This window comes from Poecile atricapillus, chromosome 1, assembly GCF_030490865.1.
Source record: "Poecile atricapillus isolate bPoeAtr1 chromosome 1, bPoeAtr1.hap1, whole genome shotgun sequence".
Taxonomy (NCBI): Eukaryota; Metazoa; Chordata; class Aves; order Passeriformes; family Paridae; genus Poecile; species Poecile atricapillus.
The window spans coordinates 24,439,137-24,466,987 of record NC_081249.1 but is presented as its reverse complement, the minus strand read 5'-3'; the positions used below and the strand labels follow the sequence as shown (position 1 = coordinate 24,466,987).

At 38.2% G+C, this 27,851-nt stretch overlaps 1 protein-coding gene across 2 annotated transcripts in view; it reads left to right on the top strand.

Moving 5' to 3' along the window:
* Positions 1-27,851, top strand: part of COL4A1 (collagen type IV alpha 1 chain) — a 118,799-nt gene that overhangs the window by 72,534 nt on the left and 18,414 nt on the right. The window contains exons 13-40 of one of the 2 annotated variants that reach the window (XM_058846100.1): positions 973-1,062; positions 1,697-1,732; positions 1,870-1,929; positions 3,915-3,959; positions 4,179-4,232; positions 4,707-4,748; positions 5,897-5,990; positions 6,648-6,683; positions 8,207-8,371; positions 10,247-10,342; positions 11,459-11,542; positions 12,271-12,341; positions 15,380-15,571; positions 16,409-16,577; positions 16,931-17,023; positions 17,122-17,226; positions 18,738-18,835; positions 19,135-19,285; positions 19,614-19,727; positions 20,120-20,287; positions 20,835-20,924; positions 21,513-21,662; positions 24,393-24,491; positions 24,583-24,672; positions 25,525-25,664; positions 26,535-26,661; positions 26,765-26,845; positions 27,578-27,676. In XM_058846100.1, coding sequence (XP_058702083.1) covers positions 973-1,062; positions 1,697-1,732; positions 1,870-1,929; positions 3,915-3,959; positions 4,179-4,232; positions 4,707-4,748; positions 5,897-5,990; positions 6,648-6,683; positions 8,207-8,371; positions 10,247-10,342; positions 11,459-11,542; positions 12,271-12,341; positions 15,380-15,571; positions 16,409-16,577; positions 16,931-17,023; positions 17,122-17,226; positions 18,738-18,835; positions 19,135-19,285; positions 19,614-19,727; positions 20,120-20,287; positions 20,835-20,924; positions 21,513-21,662; positions 24,393-24,491; positions 24,583-24,672; positions 25,525-25,664; positions 26,535-26,661; positions 26,765-26,845; positions 27,578-27,676 — 2,839 coding nt within the window. Of the gene's footprint in view, positions 1-972; positions 1,063-1,696; positions 1,733-1,869; positions 1,930-3,914; positions 3,960-4,178; positions 4,233-4,706; positions 4,749-5,896; positions 5,991-6,647; positions 6,684-8,206; positions 8,372-10,246; positions 10,343-11,458; positions 11,543-12,270; positions 12,342-15,379; positions 15,572-16,408; positions 16,578-16,930; positions 17,024-17,121; positions 17,227-18,737; positions 18,836-19,134; positions 19,286-19,613; positions 19,728-20,119; positions 20,288-20,834; positions 20,925-21,512; positions 21,663-24,392; positions 24,492-24,582; positions 24,673-25,524; positions 25,665-26,534; positions 26,666-26,764; positions 26,846-27,577; positions 27,677-27,851 lie in introns of both variants that reach the window. The other variant, XM_058846092.1, reaches the window with a different exon arrangement.

The window sequence follows — 27,851 nt, the reverse complement described above, 5'->3', positions numbered from 1 at the left end:
TCTCGGCTTAAAGTTCCTTATGTTGTGTTTCTGGGAGCCAAGAACTGCATGCTTTCAAAGGCTAGTCAGTAAATGCATAATGTGTCTGAGCACTTCTGCAGAAGCTTTTCATGAGTGTCATTGACTGAGGGTTTTTGAGGTATAAGTAAATTCTATTACTTAGGTAGTTTTTTTGGGGTTTTTTTAAAATTTATTAATAGATTTTGAGTCAATATTCCTAATGGATAGAATTTTTGCAACATGACATGTTGTTGAAATGAATTTTTTATCATAAAATGTATTGAAAAATGTTGGAGAAGATGACATAGAAGTGTGTGGAGATTTCCTGGACTCCTCAGGTTTGTCTTCAGCAAAAGATAAATGATGTTGCTGTGCATTACTGCTTGACAGAAATTTATGCAGAATTTATGCAGTCTTTTCTGAGGTGTTTTACTGTTAAAGATAGAGCTTTTGCACTATAGAAAGAGGTGAGGCTCTGACCCTGCAATGGACACATGCATTCTAAAAAGTCATTCACAGTCATCATCTTGAAGCTGGCCTTTATAGACCTCTATAAAGCTTTTGGAGCACTGTAAACTCTGAGTAACATTTTCTTTTAGCCGTTGACTTTCTGTACCTGACCTCTTCCCTCCTAATTTCCTTCCTCCTGAAGGAGGCACTATAAAAGTCTGGTACTATTGCTGTAATTATTTAGATACGTTTGTGATATTTGCTATTAATCGATCTTCACCTCAAGAGTAGATTCAGAAGTCTTGCTTCAGGGCAGTCTCTGTTGGTAGCCAGTTACACAATAGTGACTTCTGTAAGCCTTCATCTCACTGATTTTGCTGAAAAAAGAATTTTTAAAAAACTCATTTAGCTGTATTTTTTTAAAAAAAAGTGCTAGTTCTCTTTAATGTTACTGGTCTTAGCCATATTTGATCTCAGTGTCATTCTGTTTTCGATGGACTATTCTGGATTTGCTATTGACAGGGAGAACAAGGGGTAAGGGGCCCCCCAGGACCCCCAGGACCAGCACCTCATATGAAGGAAAAAGGGAGTGAAATCATAAAGGGAGAAAAGGTGAGATGTTAAATGATTAAACTTCTTGTACTTTTCATTAAAATGTAATCAATAGGAATTAGCAAATAGAAGTGAAGCAGGAAAAAGAAATACAAAGTCAGAGCAAATTTTTCAAAAAATTTCTACCTGTTTTACTTCATGGATGAATTTTAATTTTCATTCTAGAAGTCTCTCTGAAAAGTGTATGATAGATGGTAAATGCATCAATAATTGCACAAGTAAGTAAGCAGCAGATGACTTTCTGAGGAAGGAGAATTGATAAGGATAGGATATTGTAAAAATAATCTGAGAGCTTGAATTAAGTAGCATATACTCATATACATATTATTGTATATTTCATTACATATACATATATTGTATATTTCACTAATGTGTATATTTCATATACACATTAGTGAAATCTTAGTGCTAATGATTTTTTCAATTACTGAATTAAACAGTTGAAGCAATATATACTAGTAAAATAAACTAGCTTAATGGATTCACATGTGACATTTGTCTAATTCTTGCACATCATTAGGCATAGTTCTTGAAATGGAGGTGCTTTTGCTGAAATGAACAATTATTTATAACCTAAATGAATAATGATTAACTTTTTGTTTACTAATTTAAATTTTTTTAATAATTTCATTAGGGTGATCCAGGCGAAAAGGGCGAACAGGGAATCCCAGTGAGTATTATTTTTCTACTACTATAAAAATTGTAGACTCTGATAAAGGCACTGAATATCTTTATACTTACTAGATAAAAGAAAACGTACTTTTGAATTTGGCAGTATTTTTAATCTGGTGAGTATTTATTTTCCAGGGATTGCCGGGTTCAGGTTTCAAAGGAGACAAGGGTGAGCCTGGGAAGCCTGGTCCACGTGTAAGTATACTCAATTTTATCAATACCTTAATTGCAGTTATTGTATTTCTTCCATTAGATAATTTAACTTAGTATCCATTAGTTGAACTGCAAATTTGTTATATTTTAAATAAGGAAGTTTTTTCTGTAGGACAGGTGTACAATCAAGGTGGAAGTAACATGTGGTAATGTTGGTATGTAATATTTTAGATGACTGAAAACATTTAACAGTAGCTTGCAGTGCTGAAGGTGAAGGCAAAACTCCCATTAATCCAAACTGATGAAAGATGAAGTCATTCCAGAATAGAAGAAGAAACCAAAGAAAAAAAGAATTATACTATTTTTTTTAGTAGTTATAGTTTTTTTAGACTAGTGAGGATATAGAACTTCTCCATGAGTCATGCTGTATCTTTCATAGCTGAGCAGCTAGAAAAATTGTACTTTTTTCTACATCCAAATGTGTTGTATTGCATGTAAATGTATGTAAGGTATTCCAAGGAATTCTAAATTTCTCAAGGTGTGGGTCTTCCTAAACTGTTAGGCACAGCACATCTATAGGCATTTGATTTTACTTCAATCTGAAAAGATAAAATCTCCCTTTCTACTATGCTTCAAAGTCAAATGTTCTATTAACTTTTCAGTAAAGTTACGTGACAGGATTGTCTTTTCTATTACATATGTATTTTTACTCTTACTGTAAACGAGGGCTTGAAGCTGGAGGGATAGAGACAAGTTGGCTTAGAACTTTTTGAGGAAACCAGAACATACGAATTTACCAAAAGTATAGTTTTCAGTTTCTGCAGAATTCCTTGAACAAAGTTTCTAAGATATTTTATATATAATTTTTCAGGAAGTCATAGCTACTTCCGAAATTAAGCTAAGCCTTGAAAGATGAACAGATGTTACAATCTGATATTCTAATTTGATAAAACTAAACCATATAATTAATTCTGATCACAGTGTATATTTGAAGACTCTCTTGATTTCGTAGATCACAGTTTTAATTAATCTTTAAAAATTACTTGTAACCCTTCATTATAAGAAAACATAGCTGCACACCGCAATGGTGGTGGCCTGTTCATGTTTGTTCTACTATTTTTGTCCTTCAAATATGTTGTCTAAGACAAAATTTTTTGACCTAAACTGATGAGATTATTTTTTAGACTGAATTACATACACTGTTACTTTGTGTAACCCATAACCCAGAAACCCATTTCCTTGGGTTTATGGGACAAATTCATATTGCTTATGCTACACATAGAATATAAGCACTGGGGCACCAAATGAGAGCCAGCCTCCAGTGGATCAGGGTACAAGCTGATGTCCCAGTCCTTTTATGGTGCAGAGGAGGAGGAAGGGAAAATGCTGAAAAGTAGGTTTGTTCATCTAGTTCACTTATCACGTAACTGTTGACTGCTTCAAGGGAATCTTGTGTTCTCTGTAGGTTAACATGGAGATCTAATCATTGTGATTTTACTCTGGAGGAGGGAATTTTGACTTCTAGTGTATCAGCTGCCTTACGATTTGAATTTCAGTGTGAGGGAAGTGGAATTACTGCTACATTACCACACAATCTCCAAGGAGAGCCACTCCCCAAGCCTTCTGCTGAAACTGAACCACTGAATATCTATGCATAAATGTCTTGGGAAGTATATACTGTTCAGAGTGTGTATACAGAAAGGGATTGTTTGTGAGGGAAAAAGATGGATCTGGTTCCGGTTTCCTGTGCTGTAGATATATTTTGTCTGGAAGACTCTGTGACAGGGAAATCTGTGTTATTTCTGAATCTGGGAATGGATTTTCTTTAATCTGGCATCTTGGAGGGTGCTGGGTAATACAAGCATTAGGCATATTTACCATTTGTACCCTCTGCTCTGTTAGCTGCATTAGCATACTTTGATTAATTCATTGCAGTAGTGATAATTTCGTTCTAGTATTCCATGCACTGTATTTAGAAATCTCATGTATGCGGTTGTTAAAGCAGAGTGAAACTTGGTGTTTTACAGGGAAAGCCTGGAAAAGATGGTGAACCAGGACTGAAAGGAGAACCTGTATGTATTTTACTGAATTTACAGTACTGTTCCTTACATTCACAACAAAGAACTCTCTGTGTATTATAGACAGTTGATATTTTCTAGCCTTCTGAATTGTTTATTTGAAGTTGTTGCTTTCAGTGAATTTGTGAGTTTTAAAATTTTTAAACTTTGGTGCTGCCACAGCTAAGATCCACTTATATTTGTTTCTTCTGATTTCACTGTCTTCTACACAAGGGTTTGCCTGGAGGGTTTGGGATTCCAGGACGGCCTGGGGATCCTGGCACCAAGGTGAGTAGTAGCAGCTTTTGCTTCCCTTCACACAAAATGAGTTAATAGCTTTTGTGGTGTGTTCATTGATTGCATTAAAACATTGAATGCACATAAAGCAATATTAATTGAATGTTGCTAAGATTTATGTCATCATCCAAAGGCTAGGAGAAGCCAAAATGAAGGTAGTGTAGTTACCTCCAATTTAGATCTCTTATCTGTGTTGATTAATGCAGGCTTTATTTTCACAAGCTCTTTGTCCAGCCAGCATGGGTATAAGTGTACTTCCCTAAAACCTCCAGTTTCTTTTCAAATAGTGCAAACCAGTACAGGCTTGCAAACCAATTACTGCTGCTGGTTATTATAGCATTCCAGGTAATTACCGTGGGGATGTTGTTTGAATCTGTATCAAAGTGTTCATTTGTTGAGGAAATCTGATTTTGTTAGCAAAAAATTCTTATCTGGATTTAAAACATAAATTCTGTTTTGATTTAGGGTGACAAAGGGGAGCGAGGTTATCCAGGACCTCCAGGAAGAGTAAGTAAAATAAATTCATATTTCATTTTAAACTTAAAAGAAAATCAAATTAAATTTTGTGAAAGTCAAAGTGCTCAAACAATGAGGAAGAAAAGAGATATTATGTATAGTCTGATCTTGTTCTCTTCAGTCATGTCCATATTTTTCCTTAATGGAAGCAAAAGTTGGGTGCAGTTATTTATGTTTGAAATTTGGGAAAGGAATCCTCAAAAAATATGAATTTCAAGTGTTTTGGACTGTGAATATTATATACATTGCTAATCACTACACAGTGTCCAAAAGACAGTTCAGAGGAGTAAATGTGTCCATTTCACATCTGGGAGCTAAGCACCAGACAGCTGCTCACTGACTCATGTCCCTCCTCAACATGGGATGGGAAGGAGAATTGGAAAAAGGTAAAATTCATGAGATAAGAACAAGTTATTAATAAAAATAAAGTAACTACTAGTAGTAGGTAGTAGTAATAATTATGAAGAAAAGAAAGATAACAAGAAGAGAGAGAGAGGACTAAAACATGAGGGAGACAAGTGATGCACAGTGCAGTTGCTCACCACTTGCTGACCGATGTCCAGTGAGGCCCTGAGCAGAAATTGGCCCTTATACACAAGAAGAAACCAGGGGAGAAACTTAGGATTCTTTTAACACTTCAAATAAAGACTAGGGTTAGTCAGGAACAAATAGATGATTAATGGCACTGCTTCCCAATTATGGGAACAAATTCCCAACATCTGCTAATTTGGTTTGGAAAATTGTATCTACTTACTGAACACTGTATTGTAAGTATTAGCATCCTGTATACTGAGCTCAGATCAATGTCAGCAGAAATTGGCAGAACATAAGATTTAAAATAAAAGGTAATACAAACCTAATGGATCAGTGCTTAGACCATGTTAAGGTTTTCTGGCATCATTTTAGAGGAAGATGCTATAAAAGCTCTCCACTTAATCCTGCAATTGATATGAAGGCATTTGGGTAGAATTAATTTTCTCTAGTAATTCCTCAGCAGCTACAAGCCTCTCACTTGCTGAAATTGCAAGTATAATCAAAACTGCTGAAAATTGTCAATAAAACTAAAATGGCCATTAGATGAAGATGGGGGCGATATGATGGCTCAGTTGTGTGTTTTTGATCTTTGTCCTGTGATTTAGATGATAGATGCTGGACCAATAGATACCTTTGGTGAAAAAGGAGACCCTGGAGTTTCAGGTTTGCCTGGACTGAAAGGTCAAAAAGGTGAAAAAGGTATGTATTTTGTCTTGTCTTTTTAACTGAGTTATACTTTTAGTTTTCTCACTAAAGGAAATTAAAATTGTACTATCTGTGCTCAGGAGCTGTATATGACAGTGTAATTTTCCAGTTATTTAATTGTTTTCAGGTTATTATATTTTGTAGTAGCTTGTAGGACACTTCTGGTTCTCAACATAACTAAGAATGCCTTTCAGTTATAGGTGAAAAATTATAAACTGGGATCAGTTTTTATGGCAGTTAAATAATTCAGTGAGATTATCTAAGAAGTATGGAAAACAACATGAACGTAAGGAGGCTAATTAATGCAGAGAATCTTGAGACACCTTTGTAGAAGTCAGTAGCTAATTTTTTGTGCTAAGATTGGCTTGCATATTTTTAAAAAGTCTTCAGTAAACAGAGAAAATCAAGCATTTCCCTTCCCATTTTCCCCATTACAGACATTAGCTAATTAAAGAAAAATCACTGGGGAAGTTGGCACACAGCAGCATTTCTCTGAATGTGCTTCTTGAAGATATATATAGATTATTTAGCTTCAAACTTGATTCAGAATGTGAATATGCATGAATGCGAATTTCAATTATATCTCCTACAAGCTCGCTTTCACTGGCATTGCAGAATTCATTGCCTAATTGAAACCTTCTCTTTCTAAAGGCTTCCCTGGTGCACAAGGAATCCCAGGACCTCCAGGTATGAAATTATGACTACTGATTTTTTCACGTTTGTCATGTGTTCTTGGGTGTAGAGTCCTGAAGGATATTCTCCTTAGCTGCTTTCAGTTACTGCCTGACTTTTTAACACCCAAGCACTGACCTCTTCAGGGGTCTAATCATCCCTGCAGACCCTTCCTCGAGATTGCTTTTCTCATGTCTCTGATGTGATCCAGCCTGGTTCTTTCTGTTCTATTCTGATAACTTTCTGCTGAAATTGAAAATGTAGCACACAGTACTCATCAGAGTATGACTCCATCGGACAAGAGTTGTTAACTCTGAATGTGTGAGTGTCTGCACATATACCTGAGTGTGCGTGCTCATATCTAGATCTTTGTCTTGCCCTTACTTCAGCTCTGTATGTGTTTGTAGAAGTATAATAAAACAAAGTTTGTAGGAGGAAACAATACTTACTAGATCAAAGTCATTCCTGAAGGCTTCCTGCTTTTTTGACTATGTCACTTGGTCTAATAAAAAGTATTTCTTTCGCCTACAAATGTTGCCTTTTTAAGAGCTTCAACATCTTCACATCCATGGTAAAGCTGCTTTTGTGCATATAAGTACACGTACATGTGTTTGACCTACACCACGATATTTGCTTTTCAAAAATTAGGCAAATAATCTGTGGAGACCTGACACTTAACACATCCTACAGTGATACTGCCATTACCTTCCTTGCTTTCATTTTCTATCTTGGCAGTGAGCTAAATATGAAATTAATGTGAGCCAGGGTCAGACAGTTTCCAGGAAATTTATCACAGGTTAGGGAGAAGATGCTATATACCACAGGCTGTAATGATAGCTCTTACTCTGTAATTACCCTACAGAAATTGAGCTTTGTGTGACTTCTGTATCTTCCTGCAGTGTTGCAGATGACTCAAAATGTTTAAGTGGTCAAGTGCAGTGATGTGCTGTGAAATGAAATAAGTCATTAAAATATGAAGACCTGTGTGACTGTACAAATAGCTGAAAGGAGATACTAAGTAGGGTTTTTGGTAGTTGTTTAACTGCTTCTCTTTATTGGCTGTTTTTCACTTATTATTCTTACAAACCATTTTGGTTTGAGCATTCCTTAAATCTGCTAGCATTGTTGAGTACTTATTTACTGCAATTATCAGACATGCCCTCCCTTTCTAGCTGTGCTTTAGATTTGGTTTGTTATGAGGTAAGGAAGTGTGTAATAGTTTCTAGGTGGAATACCTAACTCCACTCTTGCCACTAATTACTACCCAACAAAAGTGAGTCCAACTAAATGTCACAGAAGCACTTGATACAGAGGAGGTGTGTTTGTCTAGGGACCTAACAGAAATGAGTTTCTCTCAGCTGTAGTGAGTATACAAACTTGATTTTGTGTAAATCACCAATAATTAAAATACAGTCCCTTTTTTCTTTTGCACTAACATTTCTCCATTTATCTCTAAAGCCATGTGAAAGTTAATGTGTTGATAGTGTTGCTGTCTTTTCACTTGTCATTTTTACATGTATGTTTTACTCTGTCCAAAGGTCGACCAATTCCAGACAGGGTAGGATCACCTGGTGTCCCTGGAGAGAGAGGTGAAAAAGGTGAAAAGGGTTCTCCAGGACACCCTTCACCTGGAATCCCTGGAAGAGATGGTTTCCCAGGTCCCCCTGGGTTGCCTGGCCCACCAGGACCTCCTGGCATAGCAGGTAGGTAAAGCCCTTGGTTGCTTTTCACATTGAAGACTCATAATGCACATTAAAAAAAAGCAAAAAGAGACAAGATTATAAAAGCTATTATCAGGATTCATCTGTGTCATGGAAGAAACATATCTGAGTTGTTGATGAAACAAGTAAAAGCTGTTGCACAGTACAGGAAGCCACTTGTTTCCTTACTGGGAAAGGACAAGGATTCTTTGCTAAATAAATACTTCTAAAATTTCTAGAAAATTCATCATGAATTGTTAGACTGTAACCAAACAATTGATCTTAATTCACATTAATTTGCTCTGTGTCCCATTGTGCCACTGTAGCAATACTTCTATATTTTCAATTAAAAAAATAACAGGTACTAATACTGTTCTCAGCACAAAAGATATCTGTTCAGTGTTACAAGTCTGCAGTACCAGTCTGTGTAACAGATTGAACAGGTGTGAGAACTGCAGTGTGAGGTACTAGTTAGCCAGAAGTTTCTATTATAAAATAAAATTATCTTAGAGGAGAATGGGGTCATAGAAAGGTCTGTGTTGGAAGAAACCTTAAAGATCATCTGGTTCCAACCCCCCAACACAGGCATGGATGGCACCTCCTAGATCAGGGTAAACACCTGCTTTATGGAGTAAATGAAAAGCCAGTAATGACAAGTATATAATAACATCAGCAGTAATAGTAGTAATGATAACAACAGTACACACAGTTTATTAGATTGTGATAAGGGAATTTTAAAGAGAAAAATGATTTTGCTCTGCAATGAAACAGTGATCAAGTGGATGTGGAAGTTTTCCATGCTAAATAGTTTCTTACAACTAATGTTTTAACTCTGATAGAGAACTTTTGCTATAGGTGATACTGATATTGTGAGTTAAATTATCGTTTCAACATCAGGCATGACATCCCTATAACAATAGTTAAGGTACTTTAATACTATTGAAAGAAGCATTATTCTCTATGGAATTCCTAAACCAAAGATACTTTGCTCAAAAGCAGGGGAAGATGTCTGGTTTGTTGCTGTGTTTGCCAGTGAAGCAGTGCAAAATCCAGCATGTAGAATATGGAATTAAATGGATAAATCTTACATTTTCCTAGAAATAAGAGCAATTCCTATTTTTCATACAAATTATTGTCATTGCTTAATTCTACTTCTTCCCCAGAGACTTCTTTAGCCTTCTTCAAGTACATAATAGGAAACAATTATTTTTCATTATTTTTTTTTCCAAACTTCACATTAGCATTTTGACTACTGGCTTTGGCCAAAAGGATGTCATGTTATATTGGGTCAGATCCTGCGTCATATCATCAAACAGAGCAAGCACTATTTATATTCTTATATCAAGCCTGATAAATATTCCTATTTGTTACATATTTCAGATCCTAACGTATGAGGCTTATTATTTTCAGGAAGCTCGATCAGAGTGAAGAAGTTAAATACATGTTGACAAGTTGTTCTTATGTAGAAAGTTTCCTAAAATATTGAAAAGAGAAGTCAGGATACAAAAAAACATTCTTAATGAATTTCTTCAGAACATCAATACTCTCCATTCTTCAGGGTCAAAACATCAGTTTTTCACCCGTGATACTTTTCCAAACAAAAACTTAATATGAAAATAGATTTTATGTTGAAATTGTTTGTAACCTTATTATGGAAGAGCCTGTCTTTTCTCTGTAATTCTCAGGGTTTCTTAAGCAATGTATATGGAATAAGAATACAGAATCCCAATCAAATTTTTCCAAGTAAATCAAATAAAGGAATAAAATTCTATCGTGACCACTTTTCATAGGCAGCATTTCAGGTATGGTATAAATGCAACCCTATAATGGAAACTTGAGCTTGTCAAAACAATATTCTTTATTGCAATTTCATTTCAGATGGAATTGATCAGTGCCAGCAGGGAGAACCTGGTGCACCAGGTAGTCCTGGACTTCCAGGAAGAGATGGATTTCCAGGAGAGATGGGAGAGAAAGGTAATAATATTTTAAAGTGATTGTATTCTAATGCTCAGTAGCCTGGAGCTTATGTATGTAGAGGCTGAGCAAATTAGGCTGGATCCAGAGGAATTGTACTCAAAGTTAGTTAAATGGTTCATGGACATGGAAGATGTTTCTTGAATCTCTGGTGAGTAAAGGAGGATATTGTGTATTGAATTTTCTGATACGAACTTCTCTTGGCCTGCTCATTGCTGGGAAGTGGTAGAGGGTGACCCAGGGCTTCAAGAGGAGGACAAAGAGTTGAATATGGCCCCATAAGCTGAGCTGTTCAAGGCAATTCAGGGTGTGAATTCTGACATGCAGATTTAGAGAGAGGGAGATGAGTTGAGAATGAAAAGTGTTTATGAATCATTGGCATGAGTAAAATTGAAGATAAAATTTTATCACCTGTAGACAACCTTAGGCCAGACATTAGGAAGAAATTCTTCACAGAAAGAATGGTTGGGCATTGGAAGGGGCTGCCCAGGGAGATGGTGGAGTGGAGTCACCATCCCTGGAGATGTTTAAGAGAAGACTAGACGTGGCACTGAGTGCCATGGTCTTTTGACATGGTGGTGTTTGGTCATAGGTTGGACTCAGTGATGGCAAAGGTATTTTCTGCCCTAACTGTGTGATTCTGTAAATAGCACTGTCAACCACATGTTTAAGCAGCATTGACTAAATGAATATTTTAAAAAAAGACCTGCACTCATTTACATGGTGGTTGCTCCTTTCTTATCTCATTCTGTTCACTGTTTTTTTTTTAAATTTCTACAGTGACTGTAGAAGTTATCCTTTTTCTGCTATAATAATTTTATTTTGTCTATGCCCACTGAACATTTCTTATTTATCATCCTCTTCAACCTGGTCCCTTTTAACCATTCTCTTAAGTATTAAACCTAGGATAAGAGTTAGGTTGATTTTCCTGCCATTCCGTTAAAAATTAAAAAAAAATTTGAACATCAGCTTGTTAATATTTTCTTCTTGAAGCATGGAATTAGAAGTAGCAATTTATTTAAATATTAAATTGACATTTGCCCTGAATCTACCTGCTTGCAGTTGTCTTGAATCTTTTTGTTGTTGTTCATGTGCTTTGTTGTTTTCTTTTTTCAGGTGACAAAGGTGAAGCCTGTGCCTTGTGTGATAAAGTAGGACCTCCTGGACTTCCAGGACCACAGGGACTGCCAGGTCCAGCAGGTAAAAACTCCTTAATTACTCAAGAATGAGCTGTGTAGGCCAAATTCTAAAAAAAAAAACCAGCATACATGATAAAATTAATTACGTTTTGTCCCACTAATCAAATTGTTTGTGAAACTAATGACAGGATTAATGAAAGGAGGGTGGCATAGTCATATTTTTGTCCTGATTCCAAATTTCCAATACAATCCACCAGAATTATCAGGGAAGCAGAAACTGGCCACAATGAAGGGTCTTTGCAAATTGTGTCTCAAATATTTTCGCAGTGAGAAATAATGTGGGAATAATTTGCCTATGTGCCCAGGCTTGACCGTAGCCCATACATTTGTTTCTAATTGCAGACCTAAATTTTGTGGCCCAAAAAGAAAATTATTTTTTTGCTACCATATGAGAGAAGTGCCACATGCCAAAAATTGTATTATACCTAATGTTTGTTCTAGTGCTGTTCAGAAAAATGAATGTAGTTTAGTTAGTTTCAGTTCTGCACTGGTTCCATGAATTGGTAAATTCATTCCTAAGTCAAATAAATCATCAGCTTCCCAGTTTATAAATGCAGGTGTGCAACACAAGTGCATGAATCAAGACAGCTTCACTGGCTTCAGCAGCATTATGCTGGAATTGCTGGGAATGCAACGAGACACTTTAAAAGGGATCACAGAGAATTCACATACAGTGATCTATTTGTAAAAGCATGTAATACACTAATCTATATTTTTCTCTCTGGAAAGGTTTTCCAGGACAAGCGGGTTTCAAAGGTGACAGAGGCTTACCCGGACTTGATGGCCTTCCGGGGGTGCCTGTAAGTAGTGCTTTGCCAAATACTGCATGTCCTACTAGGCATGTGATCAAAAAACATGTGATGGTCAGTGTATCAGTGTGGTTGTGAAACAGTTCTGTTTAAAAATGAACAAACAAAACGGATAAAAAACCCCAAAAACAAACAAGAAAACCCCCAAGCAAAGAAAGAAACCCCAAACAAACCGAAAACAGTGCACTGATATGATAAACTTAGGGTTAACTATGCCTAATAAAGTAGGAAGAAGTGGGTTTGAACTGTAAGAGCTAAAAAAGAGCTGTTAGATATTGGTTATACTTCTGAGTTTATCAGTCATAAGAACTCAGCAGGGCACATGACCTTCTGCATGAGTAAGCTGAGCAGTGGAGCTTTGTAAAGAGTAGGATTTCTCAGGAAACAGATGCAGGTATTCCCTGATCTTCTCATGAATAGTTCCAATAACACTTTGCTGTTGAGTACAAATATATTGAGAGACAGTGCCATCTAGTGTAGTGTAAGCAATGTAATGTTAGTATGCACCACACTGTGCCAGTTTTGCTGAATTTTGAATCATAGAATGAGAGAAAATGCTGAGTTGGAAGGGGCTCATCAGGGTCACTAGGTCCAACTCCTGGTCCTGTGAAGAACATCCCAAACATACCATGTGCCTGAGAGAGTTGTCCAAATGCTTCTTGAACTCTGTCAGGCTGTTCTGACCAACTCCCAGAGGAGCCTGTTCCAATGCTCAACCACCCTCTGGATGTAAAACCTCTTCCTGATACCCAACCTAAACCTCCTCTGACTCAGCCTCACACTGTTTCCTCAAGTTCTGATGCTGGAAGAATTCAGTGCCTGCCCCTCCTCATCCCCCCATGAGGGGGTTGTAGACTGATTTGAGGTCTCCCCTCAGTCTCTTCTTCAGGCTGAACAAATCAAGTGACATCAGCCATTATTCATATGGCTTTCCCTGAAGACTCTTCACCATTTCTGTGGCCTTGCTCTGGATGCTCCCCATTAGTTTAATGTCTTTTTTATATTGTGGCACCAAAGGTGAGGCTGCCCCAGCTCAGAGCAGAGTGGGACAATCCCCTCCCTTGCCCACTGGCCATGCTGTGCCTGATGCCCCCAGGACAGGGTTGGCCCTCCTGGCTGCCAGGGCACTGCTGGCTCATGTTCAACTTGCCATTGACCAGGACCCCCAGGTCCCTTTCTGTGGCACTGCTTTGCAGGATCTCATTCTCTGCTCTATCCACACATTCAGGATTGCCCCATCCCAGGTGCAGAATCTGGCACTTGCCCTTGTGCAAGTGATTGCTTCTCTGATTTGTTGAGGTCTCTCTACAGGGACATTCTGCCCTAAAGGGAGTTGACAGCACCTCCCAGTTTATTGTGATTGGCAAACTTAGTATTCCTTCAAGTCCTGCATCCAGGTTGTTAATGAATATTCTGGGAAGTGTGTACAATGTGTTCTGTAAAACACAATTAGTAAACAGGAAAGCTAAATACTTTTGAGGAAATAAAGGAAAGCTGTGAAAGTGAGTAGCATCCTAATAAAATTGCTTGTAAATTATGTTGAGGCAGCACAACATGACTCTCAGAAAGGCCAGAAGCAGAACAGCTGTAAGTGTAACACTTGTCTAAAATGTAAGACAAATGACTCCTGGATGAGCAGTGTACTGCCACACTACATTAGACCTTGTCAAAGTCTGTTTAAGTGCCCCTATGGACACTGAGGGTTGCTGTGAAAACCTACCTCAGCATTCATGTTCCTGTAGCATAATGTGGGTTTTGACACCATTCCTAGTGTGAGTAGACGGAGTATTCCCAGACCTCTTCCCCCCAAAGGTGCCTGTTTCTATACAGCTAATCCTTTCTGGCAATGAACCTTCCCAGTGACATTCCTGTGCTCTGGCTTTATCACACACCAGGGTTAAGTGAGCTCCCTCTATCAACGGTGATGAGAGAGAGGTACCTTCAGAAGTAAAAAAACACAAACCACTTGTATGAATTCATTACTCAATTTTTATTTATTACTTAATTTTTATTTATACTCCCTGGAGTATAAATAAAGCCTTGCTGCCTGAATTCAGCTAATGACTGAGAAATCTATTGCCACCAAAATAGATTGCATTACCCAGTGACTGAATGTACTGTAATATCAATGGGCTCCATGAAAGAAACAGTGGGAAAAAAATGAAGGACATTCTAAAGTATTTAAGCTTTTTTGTTGCCTGGCATTTGCCACACCTTTATGTTTTACTTTTATTGCCTCATACGTGTTATTCATGTCTTTAATCAGACAAGGATTGGCTGCTGTTCTGAATGCTTTTGAGCTTGTTTTGCTCCACAAAGTTCAGCCAGGTGGTGATCCAGCATATGATTTAACTTGGAAAAACTATATAGAGGCCAGCCTTGCAAGCTGACATTGCTTACAGCCATGCCAGAACATCAGAGTCTGATTCAGAACACTCCAATGCTAATGAAAAGGTTACCACTGACCATGTTCTGCTTCAGGTTGTGGAGGGCACACATGAGCTGTACATAGTGGACATTGCCCATGAAATTTGTTTTATTACCCAAATGAGTAGCTCTGAGTCACTAGAAATTATAGAGACTGTTCCTGTAAGAAAAGTTCATTCAAGTCCTAGGAAACATGTAGGGGAAAAATTGAAATTCTGGAAGTCCTGTAAGTATATCATTAGGTAGATAATTTCTTTCCAGAAGAGGTTACAAAACTATTTTCTGAGCATGTGCATAATATTCTGAAATTACCAACTGATTGTGTCAGCTGTTCAAAATCAATGAATATTAATAATGAAGGAACACATGTATTCACAGTATTCACATCTGGTGAATGTCATGAATAAACTACCCAAAGGAGAAGCTTTCTGCTTCCAAGATTGCTGTGTCTTGGAAAATACTCTCATTTGACCTTCTCAGTCAATGACTTGGTGGTTCCCTTGATTTGGATTTACACTTCAGTTTCTGGAGGTTTGCTTTCTTTTGTATCAGTTGAAGGGTTTGTAGGGCAACTGATGACATCTGAATTTATGAAATTTCAGGGCCCCCCCGGCACTCCAGGACTTATGGGCAGCCCTGGGGCAAAAGGAGAACCTGGAGATTTTACTTATGATTCTATCCTGAAAGGCGAAAAGGGAGATCCTGGTTTCCCAGGACAGCCAGGCGCTCCTGGACGAGACGGAAGACCAGGAAAAGATGGATTTCCAGGTCCTCAGGGTCCAAAAGGAGCAGCGGTATGTCTGTTTCTTTGAGTTAACATATTGTCCTACTGTGTGTTTATTTATGTTTACTTACTGTGCTATACATTCTGACTTTCAGATCAGAATTTACATGCTTTTGTGCCCTATACATGCTTTATGTTTATTGGCCTCATTAATTTTTCCACGGCTATTCCTTACCTTGAGTAGTACATTCTTCCTCAGAAGACAATTCCGTTTTCACTGGAAGTAGTGAGGAAGACAGTTCTTCAAAAACACTCTATTTCAGAGCTAGGTTTTTCAGACCATTTCTTTTTATATGTTGTGCAAATAAGTGATCTGACTCAAATGCATTCAGCATGGCTTGTTACTTTCAGGACTACAGAGAAAAGGTTCGGATATGGACAGTAGTTTTACTCCTTTTTGCCTTTCACACAGCTTGATAGTGAGAACTGGTGTGAATGATTTAGCTGATGTTTGGAGATGATTGTACGAGTGCAGTTATCCAGGTCGAAATTGTGAAGACAAGATCCAAGTCTGTTCTATTCAAGTCTGCATATTTCTCTCTGGAGACAAATGCTTCAAAATCTTGCACTGATAGAATTCAGCTGATGTGAATATGGACCTGAATATGGAGCTCACCTCTGCTCCCAGATCCACTACTGGAAACATGGCCTACATGCTAGATGTGATTTCCACGTGCTAGTTCACATGGAACCTAGTTCTGTTTCCATTGAACTCAGTAGAAAAAATCCGCTTTCTTCAACATTACAGATACCTATGCTAAATCCCAGTTGCAAAATATTCAGAGAGGATGATGTGTTCTGTCTTGCCAGCCAGGCAAGAAGTACACTTATACTTTCCAAAAATTAGGGTACAGCTGGCTTGAAAGGAGAACGTGGTCCCCCTGGCCAGCCTGGATTCCCTGGAGTGCGTGGTGAAAGAGGTTTTCCTGGCCCTCCTGGGATAGGTGCTGCTGGATTACCTGGTGAAAAAGGAGACAGAGGCTTTGCTGGAACCCCAGGTTTACCAGGACTTCCAGGTAATGCTATAATGTAAAAAAACACAAAAAAATATTTTAAAATTATGCCCTTTAAATGGTACAGCGTAGAGTATCAACAGAATTTAAGCCTGCAATTAAAACGCTTTCTAATTTATATCAGTGTTTGCTTTCAGCAGTATAATTGCAAATTTTTTAGTGCAGTTTTCTTGAAGAATTTGCTAGGCGAAATGAGATGGTTTAGGTTCATCCTAGTTTTTTATGAATCTTCTACCAAAAAAAAGTCATAACAAGTCACTTGTAATGATATGGATAAACTGATAATGCTATCAAGGTAGAACTCCCTTGTTTTATTTCTTCAGTTCCTGTGCTCTGATATAACTTTACATTTACAGGATCAAAGGGTGAAGCAGGACGAACTATATCACTCCCTGGACCTCCTGGGGCAGATGGCCTTCCTGGGCCACCAGGTTTCCCTGGACCCCAAGGTATAGCAGTCTTTTAATCTTTGTCTAATTATCAGGATGGTTCTGTTCCCCAGAAGTTAGCCTTTGTTTTAACATTTGTCTTGTTTTTATTTGCAAAGGTGACAAAGGGAATCCTGGACTTCCGGGTATACCTGGCCTACCAGGAGAAAAAGGTGCTGTTGGGCAGCCAGGTATAGGGTTCCCTGGACCTCCAGGTCCCAAAGGTAAGATAAAGCTATCCATCTAACAAAGCTGGTGTAACTGGAGTGTGGATGGAGGCCTCCAGTGCCATCCAGCCGTATGTAGCTGCTTGGGATTTGGGAAGTGCAGCTGAAGAAGCTCCCTTGCAAATGTCAACTAGCATCACAGTGAGCATTCTTTGGATAGAGTTCAGCTGCACACTTACTGCACACTTGCTTTGTGTAGTGCAGTGGTGCACCTACAGAAAATGCCACAGCTATGCCAAAATAGGGTGATATAGTACAGCATCTTACATTGCAGCAACTGAAGCTGCTGAGATGAGATTGCCCTTCTGAGAGATGGAAAACTCTGTGTGTACTTGTTCAAAATACTATACTGACGTAACTAAAACAGTTGTGTGCCAGAACTTACAGCTCTGCTGAGTCCCAGACAGCTGAGAGTGGCTTGGTTAGAATTCCAGCTTACTCAACACAATTTAGTCTTCCCTCCATTGTCAGGGTATGCAAGTAGCTTAGAGGGAGTCTAAATGTTTTGGATTTTTGAAGACATATTTCACAGTACTGCTGCTCATTTAGAATTAGATGACTGAAATTTCAGCAGCCACCTCAATCACAAAAATTCTTTTGTGTCTTCATTATTATTTCTTATGGTTCCACACACCAATGAACTGGGAGGGTCAGAAATATAATAAAGAGAAAGGGCATATTTTTCTCTGTAATCATGTCTGGTTCCTCTGAGACTGCACTGGGACCTGAACAGAAAAGGTCCATTGTATCTGGAAAAGAATTGCGGTATGCACTTTGATGCCAGATGAAAGAAATGACACATTAAATATATTTCTTTAAAGGAAAGAAATTTATTCCTTTAAAGGAAAGTTTCTTCCATGAACTCAGCTCTGCCCAATGACATTCTGGGGTCTTAGCCTAAAAGCTGGATTTCTGCCTGCTTCGTTTGAATTTGCTGTGCGTGTGCTGATGTTGAATGAGTGCTGTCTTTAAGGGATTTGCAGAATGTTGTAGGTATTTCTTCTTGCACTCCTAAGGTGCAGTTCATGGGCTAGCTCTGGCATAGAAACCTTCTGTATGAAACCCACAGCAGGACACGTAGAACACGTCACAAGACATTTACTGCACAAAAGGTGTTGATTCACAAGAGGACTTTCTTGTGCATCCCTCAGTCTGATGCCTGACACATTAAGTTGCCTTTTCTGAAGAAGACTTTGGGAACCCAGTTTTGCAGAATGTTTTTCATAAGGGAGATGGGAGATGCACCCACAAGGCTATTTATTTAAGAGGAGACACTCAGCATTTATTTCTTCTGGGTGGTTGTTTCTCATCAGAAGCCAACTGAAGTCAGCACTTGAATCTTTGTTAGGACATTTGCATACTGGCATGCCTAGAAGTTTGACTACCCAGCTCTTTTTTAACATGCCCCTCTGAATAGTTCAGTTAGAGGCTTAAAGAAACAGCAGAAGTCAATTACAGACAGAGACAGCAATGATGAGACTATTGGTTTGTTTTGCTTTGTTTTATAGGTTTCCAAGGTCAGCCAGGTTCACCTGGTCTGCCAGGAACTCCAGGAACCCCTGGTCTGGATGGTTTGCCAGGAGTTCCAGGTTTACAAGGCCAAAAGGTAGATGTCAACTGCTGATACTGTTATCTGTGACTCCCTGTGTTGATAGGAATATGTGCAAGGAACAACGCTTTAAAAGTTGGCCAAACTGCCTTTCATTTTGTTTCCCACTGTGCACACAAGGGAGCAGAGTAGATGGATAAATGTTTAACATTAACACTTTTAAAGGCCTTACAGCTTTCCTCTGAAGTCATGTATAGAGGTCTATACATTAGCCCTGTATTACATTATTTAAATACATTTAATAAATTATTTGTTTTGATCTGTTGATTCCTATTCTATTGTGTTTCTTTGGCTAGGGTGAACCTGGTGTAGGTCTGCCTGGTCCTAAGGGATTGCCAGGCCCCCCTGGCCCAGCTGGTATCCCTGGAGAAAAGGGAAATCCAGGACTGCCTGGTTTACGTGGCGAGCAAGGCTTTCCAGGCATACCGGGACAGCAAGGATTCAGAGGTAACATCACTGGAAAAATACAGTTTTGTATTTCTTTTCAAAGTCACTCCCCTGCAGATACAGTAAATAGTCTATTCATCACTGAAATATCCTACTGATATCTTGGGGAATTGCCCCTTTCCCTTCTTGTTTTTACTGCCACCTGCCAGTAGCAAATGCTAACAGCAAAGAGCAGCCCTTATTCCAAGCCCAGGCATGGAGGTGTTGCTGGCTCTTGAGGTCTCCTTGGCCATGTCCTTCCAAAGCACCTTGTCTGACATCTTCAGCAAGCAAGATGTCAAACAGCATCAGAGAATGCTTGGTCTATATTTCTCCTGTCTCCCTGCAGGTGACCCTGGTCTCCCAGGTCTCCAAGGCTTGCAGGGCCCTCCAGGTGCACCGGGGCTGGGCCCTCCAGGATTGCCAGGACCTGCCGGGCAGCCGGGACCCCAGGGACCACCAGGTGAGAAGAGAATACTCCCATGATGCTGCTCAAGAGCAGAATTTTGACATAAGTGCATGACAGGTTAAAGTGTTGCTTGAGAACTTTTTGCCATGTGAGGTTGATGGGGGGACATGCCAGTGGGCCTCCTCCATGTGGTTCAAAATGCAGGGCGAGGCCTTCTTGAGAGGATTGTTGGCATTTGGATTGGTCTTCTCTGGTCATTGGTGTGTGATAGATACAGGTTTAAAGCCTCTCACAGGAAATGAGGACTGGTTCTGCTGTCTGCCTTTGAGTCTTCATCCTTCATGCCATGTAATTTGTGAGTCACAGGTGGACATGGTCAGATATGCTTATTAATGGTTTTCCTTGTTTTTGTTAAGGACTAACCCTGTATCTTCTGTTTTTCCTAGGATTTCCTGGAGTAAAAGGAGAAAGGGGCTTCCCTGGTGTCCCAGGTCTAGATATGCCAGGACCAAAAGGGGATAAAGGCAGCCCAGGCCAGCCAGGAGTCCCAGGCTCTGTGGGGTTACCTGGCCTGCCAGGTCCGCAGGGGGCTGTTGGACTGAAAGGATCAGCAGGTAAACACCTTGTCCCTCAGAAATCAGCATCTTTGACAACTATTTTATTAAGTTGTAGTAGCACACCCTTTCATTGGTTAGGAATTGATTGATTAAAGAGCCCAAGCTTGGGAAAATGCACAGACTGATGTCAGTAAAGCAACTCTGTGCACATGTAACTGAGCTGCTGCTGAAGTCCTTTCATGGATCAAATCCAGCAGCTTGAAGGAACTAGTCTTTCTCCTGTAATAATGAAAGGGGATTATTCTGCACAGTTTTAGTGACAGAGTATGGTTTTAATAATGCCTTGGTTAATGACAGCATTGTTTGCTGTAATAGGAAGTTTTAAGAATTTGTCAAAAACCAATTACAAACTGTTTTTCTCTGGTTTTCGTAATACTGTTTTTACTGTTGTTTTCTCTATTGGGCTGTTTCAGTTTAATCATCTTTGTCCTATTTTTCCTTAAGTAGTGCAACTCCTAATATGATAGGCAGTAAATAATTCTGTTTCTTGTACTTTACACTGCTTTCTTTCTTTTTCTTATTCACTCTTCTCCTTTGGCTTCAGGACCCAAAGGAGAAATGGGAGTTATGGGAACTCCAGGATTACCAGGAACTCCTGGACCAGTTGGAGATAGAGGGTTACCTGGTGAAAAAGGTAAGAGATTTTCTCAAAATAAAAAAAAAACAAACAACAGAAAACCCACCTTTTCCCCAACAGAAGTTGGGAAATAACCAAAGATAAGGAGTATATTTGGCCTAAGGCATATTTATGTCAAGTAACTTTCCTCCAAGTTAGAAATATTATAAAAAGCTATGTCCCAGGAGCCATCATGTGTTTGGGCACCAAGACATTATTTTCTTCCATTCTTCAACAACATAAGGGTTTGCTAGGTGTGGGGCTGCTATAGGTGTTACTCCAAGAAAAATGCACTATTTGAAATTATTAAAAGCCAGTAGGAAGGTCTTAATTAAGAACCTCAGATAATGCTCTGTATTACTGCCAAATTCCCATCCTTATTGTTTCAAGAATCTAAAATTAATGGCTGTGAAGTGGGAAAAATATGTCAACTTTCTGACAGAGCTATTGTGAAATATATAAAAAAAAATTCATAGCAGCTGTTCCAGAACGTGGTATTTGGTGGTCTAAGTCTCAATAAATAGCTCATTTAATTTGTTGTTGTCTACTAGATATTTTTGCAAAGTTTTATATGATTCTGTAACATTCAGTGCTGTCTCTTTATAGGTAGCCAAGGTTTCAAAGGTGTAATTGGACCACAGGGTGATCCTGGTGTTAAGGGAGATAAAGGTGAAGCTGGTCTCCCAGGAAAACCTGGAGAAATGGACATGGACATGGTTAGACTCAAAGGCCAGAAGGGAGATCAAGGAGAAAAAGGTAACATTATTCTCTAACTGTGAGTAGGTGGAATTAACACTCATATATTACCAAGCAGCAGTACTTGGAATTCAGTTTTGCATTAGTTTTAGGCAACAGTGTTTCAAATAAAATTAAATAGTTTCACACAGCAAATATAGATACTTTCCTGGTGTTTGTCAACTCTATAAAAAAACAATTGGTCACAGAGGAAAAAGGGTTTTGGTTCAATTTGTCCTTTTGTAATTGATTTTGCCACTTCAATCAGAAGACTTTCTGAAAAGAGAAGAAATTTTAAAAGAAAAAACTAGAGCTTTCCAGAAGGGAAAAATCTGTCTTTTATGTAAAACATGTAGTTGTGACCATGAAGATCAACTGATAGTGTAAGAAAAAAAAATAAGCAGCCTTTTTTCGACACATTTTTCTTTGTGACCTGAAGAAAATTCAAGACAGAAATGCATTTATGCCCCTGATACCAAAAGATCAACTTATATCAGTTTAGAAACATCTGGAAGTATTCAGGAGAAAGGCAGTCAGTTTTCTGTTTAGAAACTTCACGGTTATAGGTTTGTTAGCTTTTTTAGATAATGCATTCTTCTTGGATTTTTAGATTTATTGATAATTGATAAATTAGTTGTTTGAAATAATTTTGTCTCCTGTATTTCTTTTCAAAGAAAAAAATCAGATATATTTTACATATTTTTCATATTTGTTCTTATTACTATAAATTACTTTTTAATTAAAATTTACTTTTAAAAAATAATTTATTTTGTTACAATAGAAGTGTAGAGTTTAGAAGGGAGCTACTGAGATCTTGTGGTCTTTAATTTTCCTCAACCAAATCCTTCAGGCTTTAATAGTATATCATGTTTTCTGAAACCATTATTGTTCTTTTTACACTTTCTGATTTTTCCCCAGTTTGGCTGCATCCTTGTTAGAGTGCACATTGCTGAAACAAGCAAAGTACTTCAACTCAGGCCTGGCTAGAACTAAATTTCCCCTTCTTGACACAACAGCTGACTGAGTTTGTGATTAGGTGTAATTCTCAGTCCCTTAGTTCTGGATTACTGCCTGTGTAATAATATTTTTTCATTTTGAATGCATGTTTCTGACATGCATACAAAATGATCACACACCTGGTGCATTACACTTCTTGATTTTCACTGTGATGATTTTCAAGCTTCACTCCAACTCTTCAAAATCATTCTGTAGTCTAATCCTGTCCTCTTTTTGAGCCTTTCCTTTTGAGTGTCATCTGTACATTTCATCAGTGTATTCCAGGGCAGACTCCTTTCCTGTTTGACAGTGAATCACTAATAACTATACTATGTTGTATTTGAACTGTGGAAACAGGAGAATATCCCAGTCTTAGCTACCTCTTATCTCCATGTCCTGGCTAATTGTCAGAAGGAGATCTGGGCTCACGTGTTCTGGTTGGGTCTCAGAGAAACCTGGGCATGTGGGTAAGTAGTGCCTCGCAGCTTGGGCAGCCAGGGACTGCAGGGGAGGGAGTGAGCAAGCGTGGAGTACACCTGCCCTTCAGCTGAGATGCAGCTTCTGAGAGCACTTTTCATGAAGCTCCCAGCCTATAAAGATTAGATCATCTACACTATTTTTTCTCATTTGTTTCTGACCTTGATAGATACAGTGGTATGTAAAGCCTTAAAACCATGTAGGTTGTTTTCACTATTTCCTTATCTACTACTGGCATGTAGGATGATTTCTAGAAATCTAAATTAGGCACACTTGTTACATGCAAATAAAGAAACCGTTGCTGAGAAATTCAAATGGTTAATTTCTTTGGTTTCTAGTTTACTAATCTCTCCAGCACTAACAATGCATGCTTGCAAACGTCTATGCTCTACCTTTTCCTGACCACACACAGTCTACAGATTGTCCTGGCTTACACAGCCTGGAAGAGTAGGTTCCAAACAGATCCCAGACTGCAAATTTGTGCTCTTATCTCACCCTCTTCAACCAAAAGATACTTAGTACCAGCAGAGAAAAATAATTTAGTTATACTCCATAACTTTGCTGATCTTTTGGCTGCCTTCATTCCTCTAGACATATCACAGTAATGTTTTTAGAAGCTTCCAAAATACAAACTGTGCAGAGAGGATACATAATTTTCCTGGGATATTATCAGTGATGCCTAATGAAAAAAATTGGTTTTGGACATCTTGAAATGTTTTTAATAAAAGCTACTTACTTTAAAACATTCAGTGACTTATCTTCAGTTACCCATTGTCCTGCAGCTCTATGCAACACTAACAGAATTGTTTATGACCAAAAAGTGTGAACATAAACTTGGAGAAGAGGCACACTATGGAGTAAGAGATTAAGCCATTTGAAGGTGCTTTAACATTTAATGGAACAGGGAAAACAGCAAATTTCTGTCTGTTTACTAGTTGTTCACATGTGCCTTTTAGAGAGCTGAAACAGTCAAATCAATAATTTCTGTTAACATCTGTAGACCACTTTTCAAATAACTCATTAATCTAACTCAAACATTAATTTCAATTTCTGTTATAACTTGCTTTGTAATTTGCATAGACGCTCATAAAATGACAATAGTTTTCAGCCTTTCCTCAGTACTGGTTTAATGATTGGAAGGTTGTGTTTTACTCACAGCCATCCTTGTCCAGCAGAGAGAAGCAGTGATCAAAAATTAAAACTAGAAGGATTATTATGTGTAATTACAGTAAATTGTAATAAAACTGATCTCACTGTGTTTTCCTTTTTGATGTCCAGGCGACCATGGAGCAGCAGGAGAAAAAGGGCTACGTGGGGATTATGGAGAACCAGGAATTCCAGGGAGAGATGGTGAACCTGGTACTCCAGGACAACCAGGTATATCTGAAGCTAACAGCAGAGAGACTGTTTGTCAGGTATTTTAAACCTTGTTAATGAATGAGATTCTTAATTTCTCTGTTGTCCATAGGACCAAAAGGTGATCAAGGCCCCCCAGGGTACCCAGGGGATCCAGGAGTTCCAGGACAAAAAGGATCGGTTGGTGAAATGGGTTTGCCAGGTACTGGTGGCTAGGAATTTCTTCTTATTTTTTCCTCAAGTTAATACAGAACACTATGAGAAACCTGTATGGAATATTTGTTGGTGTAGATCTACTAAATAATTGCACTGTTTGCAGTAACTGAATGTTAGGCTTTTGGGACATTGCTTTTCAATCTTACTGTGATATACAAATAACAGGAGGTTTCCTAAGTTACTAGATGTAAATCCCTTAGCTGGATGTTTAGGTTTTCTGTATTTGTTTCTGACAGGCAGTTTTTTTGAGTGATGCCTGTTTGTCTGTCTCTCTCTGGTAGTCTATGAACTGCATTAAGCTTCTTGTGTATTTTCCCCCTTCTAAAAGGTTTGGTGAGTTGCTGTGTACTGAGTGTCAATTATAAACTGTAGGGATCTGGGAATAATGTTGTGGAAGAGATTGGTAAAGAGTAAAATGGAGAAATACCTGTAACTCAACATGGAAATTTTGTCTCCATTGGGACAGCCTTGTGTCTAGCATATTTAGGTGATCAAATGTGAATGTCCTAAATGGTAAATCAGGACAGAAAAAATACGCTGCAGAAGAGTCACTTTGTCACTGTAGTACTATTAGAAATTATTCAAATAAAAATAAAGTTTTATTCAGTTCATATTTTTAGCAAGATCTTTTTTTACTCTGAATCCAAGATTATTACCATCTCCTCCTCCGAGTAGAGTTTATCATCTCATAAAAAGTCCCATTTAGAGAGTGAATCTCAAAAGAAAATTTACTTACTTTTAAAGCTCTAAATAGCTAAAGCAACACTGAAACATCACTGTCAACACTGCTAAGGTACCACTGGTTCTGATGAACCCATTTTTCCCTTCCCTTTACTAGGAACACCTGGAGAAAAGGGTCTTCCTGGAGTACCAGGTTCACCAGGCACACCAGGGTTCCCTGGGCAAAAAGGTGAAAAAGGAGACAAAGGAGCACCGGGTTTTCCTGGAATTGGCTTTCCAGGGGCTCCTGGTGAGAAGGTATTTATACCCCTAAGGATTTGGTTATCTCTACTGAGCACTTGAAAAGATGCTGTTGGCCTCTAAGCCATTTTGTTATGTTTTCTATTATGCTAATTTAGCTGCCTAATGAAAAACTTGAAATATGTGCATATGTACCGTTTTTTTAGCTGCATTCTGTTCAATGGAACCAATGTCTTCAGTGTTCTTTTTTATTATCTCTGCTCAAAATAGGCTAATTCACAGTGCTAGAAATGTAGGGAAGGGGAAGAATTTTTAAAAATACTAAGTCAATAATGTGAAAAGGGTATTTTATGAACAGGGCAAATAATCACACTAAAATAATTTTACTATACTTTAACAAAGATACTATACAGTGCTCAGATACTGCTGAGAAGTGAACTATATTAATACTGTCTGTAAAGTTTAATTTAAACTCTAATAGTATCTAATAGGACTCTCATTTGTTTCATATTCCTTTTCCTAGCTGTACAATGACAGTTATCATGAATTTATAAGTAAAAATGGTAAAAATAATACCTGCTAATCTGGTAGCAAACTTACTGAGGACTCAAAAAAAGACTCTTTTTAAGATGATGAAGTGTAGTAAGTAAGTTAAGAGGCTAAGTTTGAAAAGACTTTGTATAACCAGCCTAAAAATGCATAGAAAACTGCTCATTTTCATAGGTATTAAACAATTGCTAGATTAGTTAAAAATTCTGAGAGTGGAATTTAGCACCAAATTTAATCCTAAATTACATTGTGTAGGAGTGGAAAAACAATGGAATTCTTTAAAAGTCAGTTGGATAAGAGGGTGACATCTACCACTGCATACAGAAAAAAACTGTTTCTGAATTAATGTCTGGATTTCATGTGTGCTGCCTCTTCTAGGGAGAACCAGGAAGAACGGGCAGTCCAGGTTTATCTGGAGATAAGGGTGAAAAAGGTAGTGCAGGAATTCCTGGAATGCCGGGTGCCCCAGGTCCCAAAGGATCCCCTGGCATGGCAGGATTTCCAGGCAAGTATTTATGCTTTTATAAAACAGAAACTGAAGTGAAAAATTAAAGTAAAAATTATATCAAATATCCCATATGGAAACACATTTTTCTTCCTTTCTTTAGGAAGCCCTGGCCGTCATGGAGACAAGGGTGAAAAAGGACTTCCTGGCTTAAGTGGGATTCCAGGTTTAAAAGGAGAACCAGGTAAAGAAATATAAACCACCAAAGGACACTTAAAATATTGTTCCTCTCCAGACAGTGGATAAAACAAATCTTTAGCATTCTACATTAATTTTGGCTCTGATATTTCACAGTGCATTTTTTCATTTCATAAGCAAAAAAGACATTGCAGTTTCTTAGGTAAATCCGGGTCAGTGTAGTGGGGGGCTCATATTTCTTTTTCACTGTTAGAGGAATAGATTTTACCACCTTTCACAGGACTGGTTGTTGTTACAGCCATTACTTCTGTTGTCTCTAAGTTAATTTAAAAACAATTCAGTTGATCTTTATGGCCAAACTTGAATCACCACATTAGTATCATTTCACAGCTATTAGAAAGAAAATAGAGTATGGAGTAGAGTAAGTCCATTGCTGTTATTAACATTTTTGATCTTGGAGTCTTCTTTTCTCAGTTTTTTGGCTGCAGGACACATCATCTTACATAACAATGGACTGTGCTGTTCACAAGTCTTTGCTGGAGTTCCTGCATTCTAAACTCACTAAGATTCATGATAATTAGCTGTGTCAAAGTCTTTAATACTTGAGCCCTGTCTCAGACTGATTTAATTCAGAAGTAAACTCAGTGAAAAGCCACACTGAAGTCATCATGCAATATCTGCTTGGTCCATGTGGGAGCAAAATAAAAAGTAAAATTTTTTTTGAGAGAAAAAAAAAAAAAAAGTCATAGGTAAAATGAAAATGTCAATGATTTTTCAGGTGAACCTGGTGTTCCGGGTCCTGCTGGTGCCATTGGTCAGAAGGGTGAACCAGGTTATGATGGGATTCCAGGTGCAGCTGGTGCAAAGGGTGAACAAGGTACTGTGACTGTCATCTTCAGTTCCTATGGTATGAAAATGCACAGACACAGGCTGCACAAGAGTAGCTGGTAGAGGTGTGTACTGGCTTCGGTGAAACCTTAGAAAATAAAGTCAGTATTGATGTTTTATGATCATCTAGCATTGCAATATGATCATTTAAATAAGCAACTGTG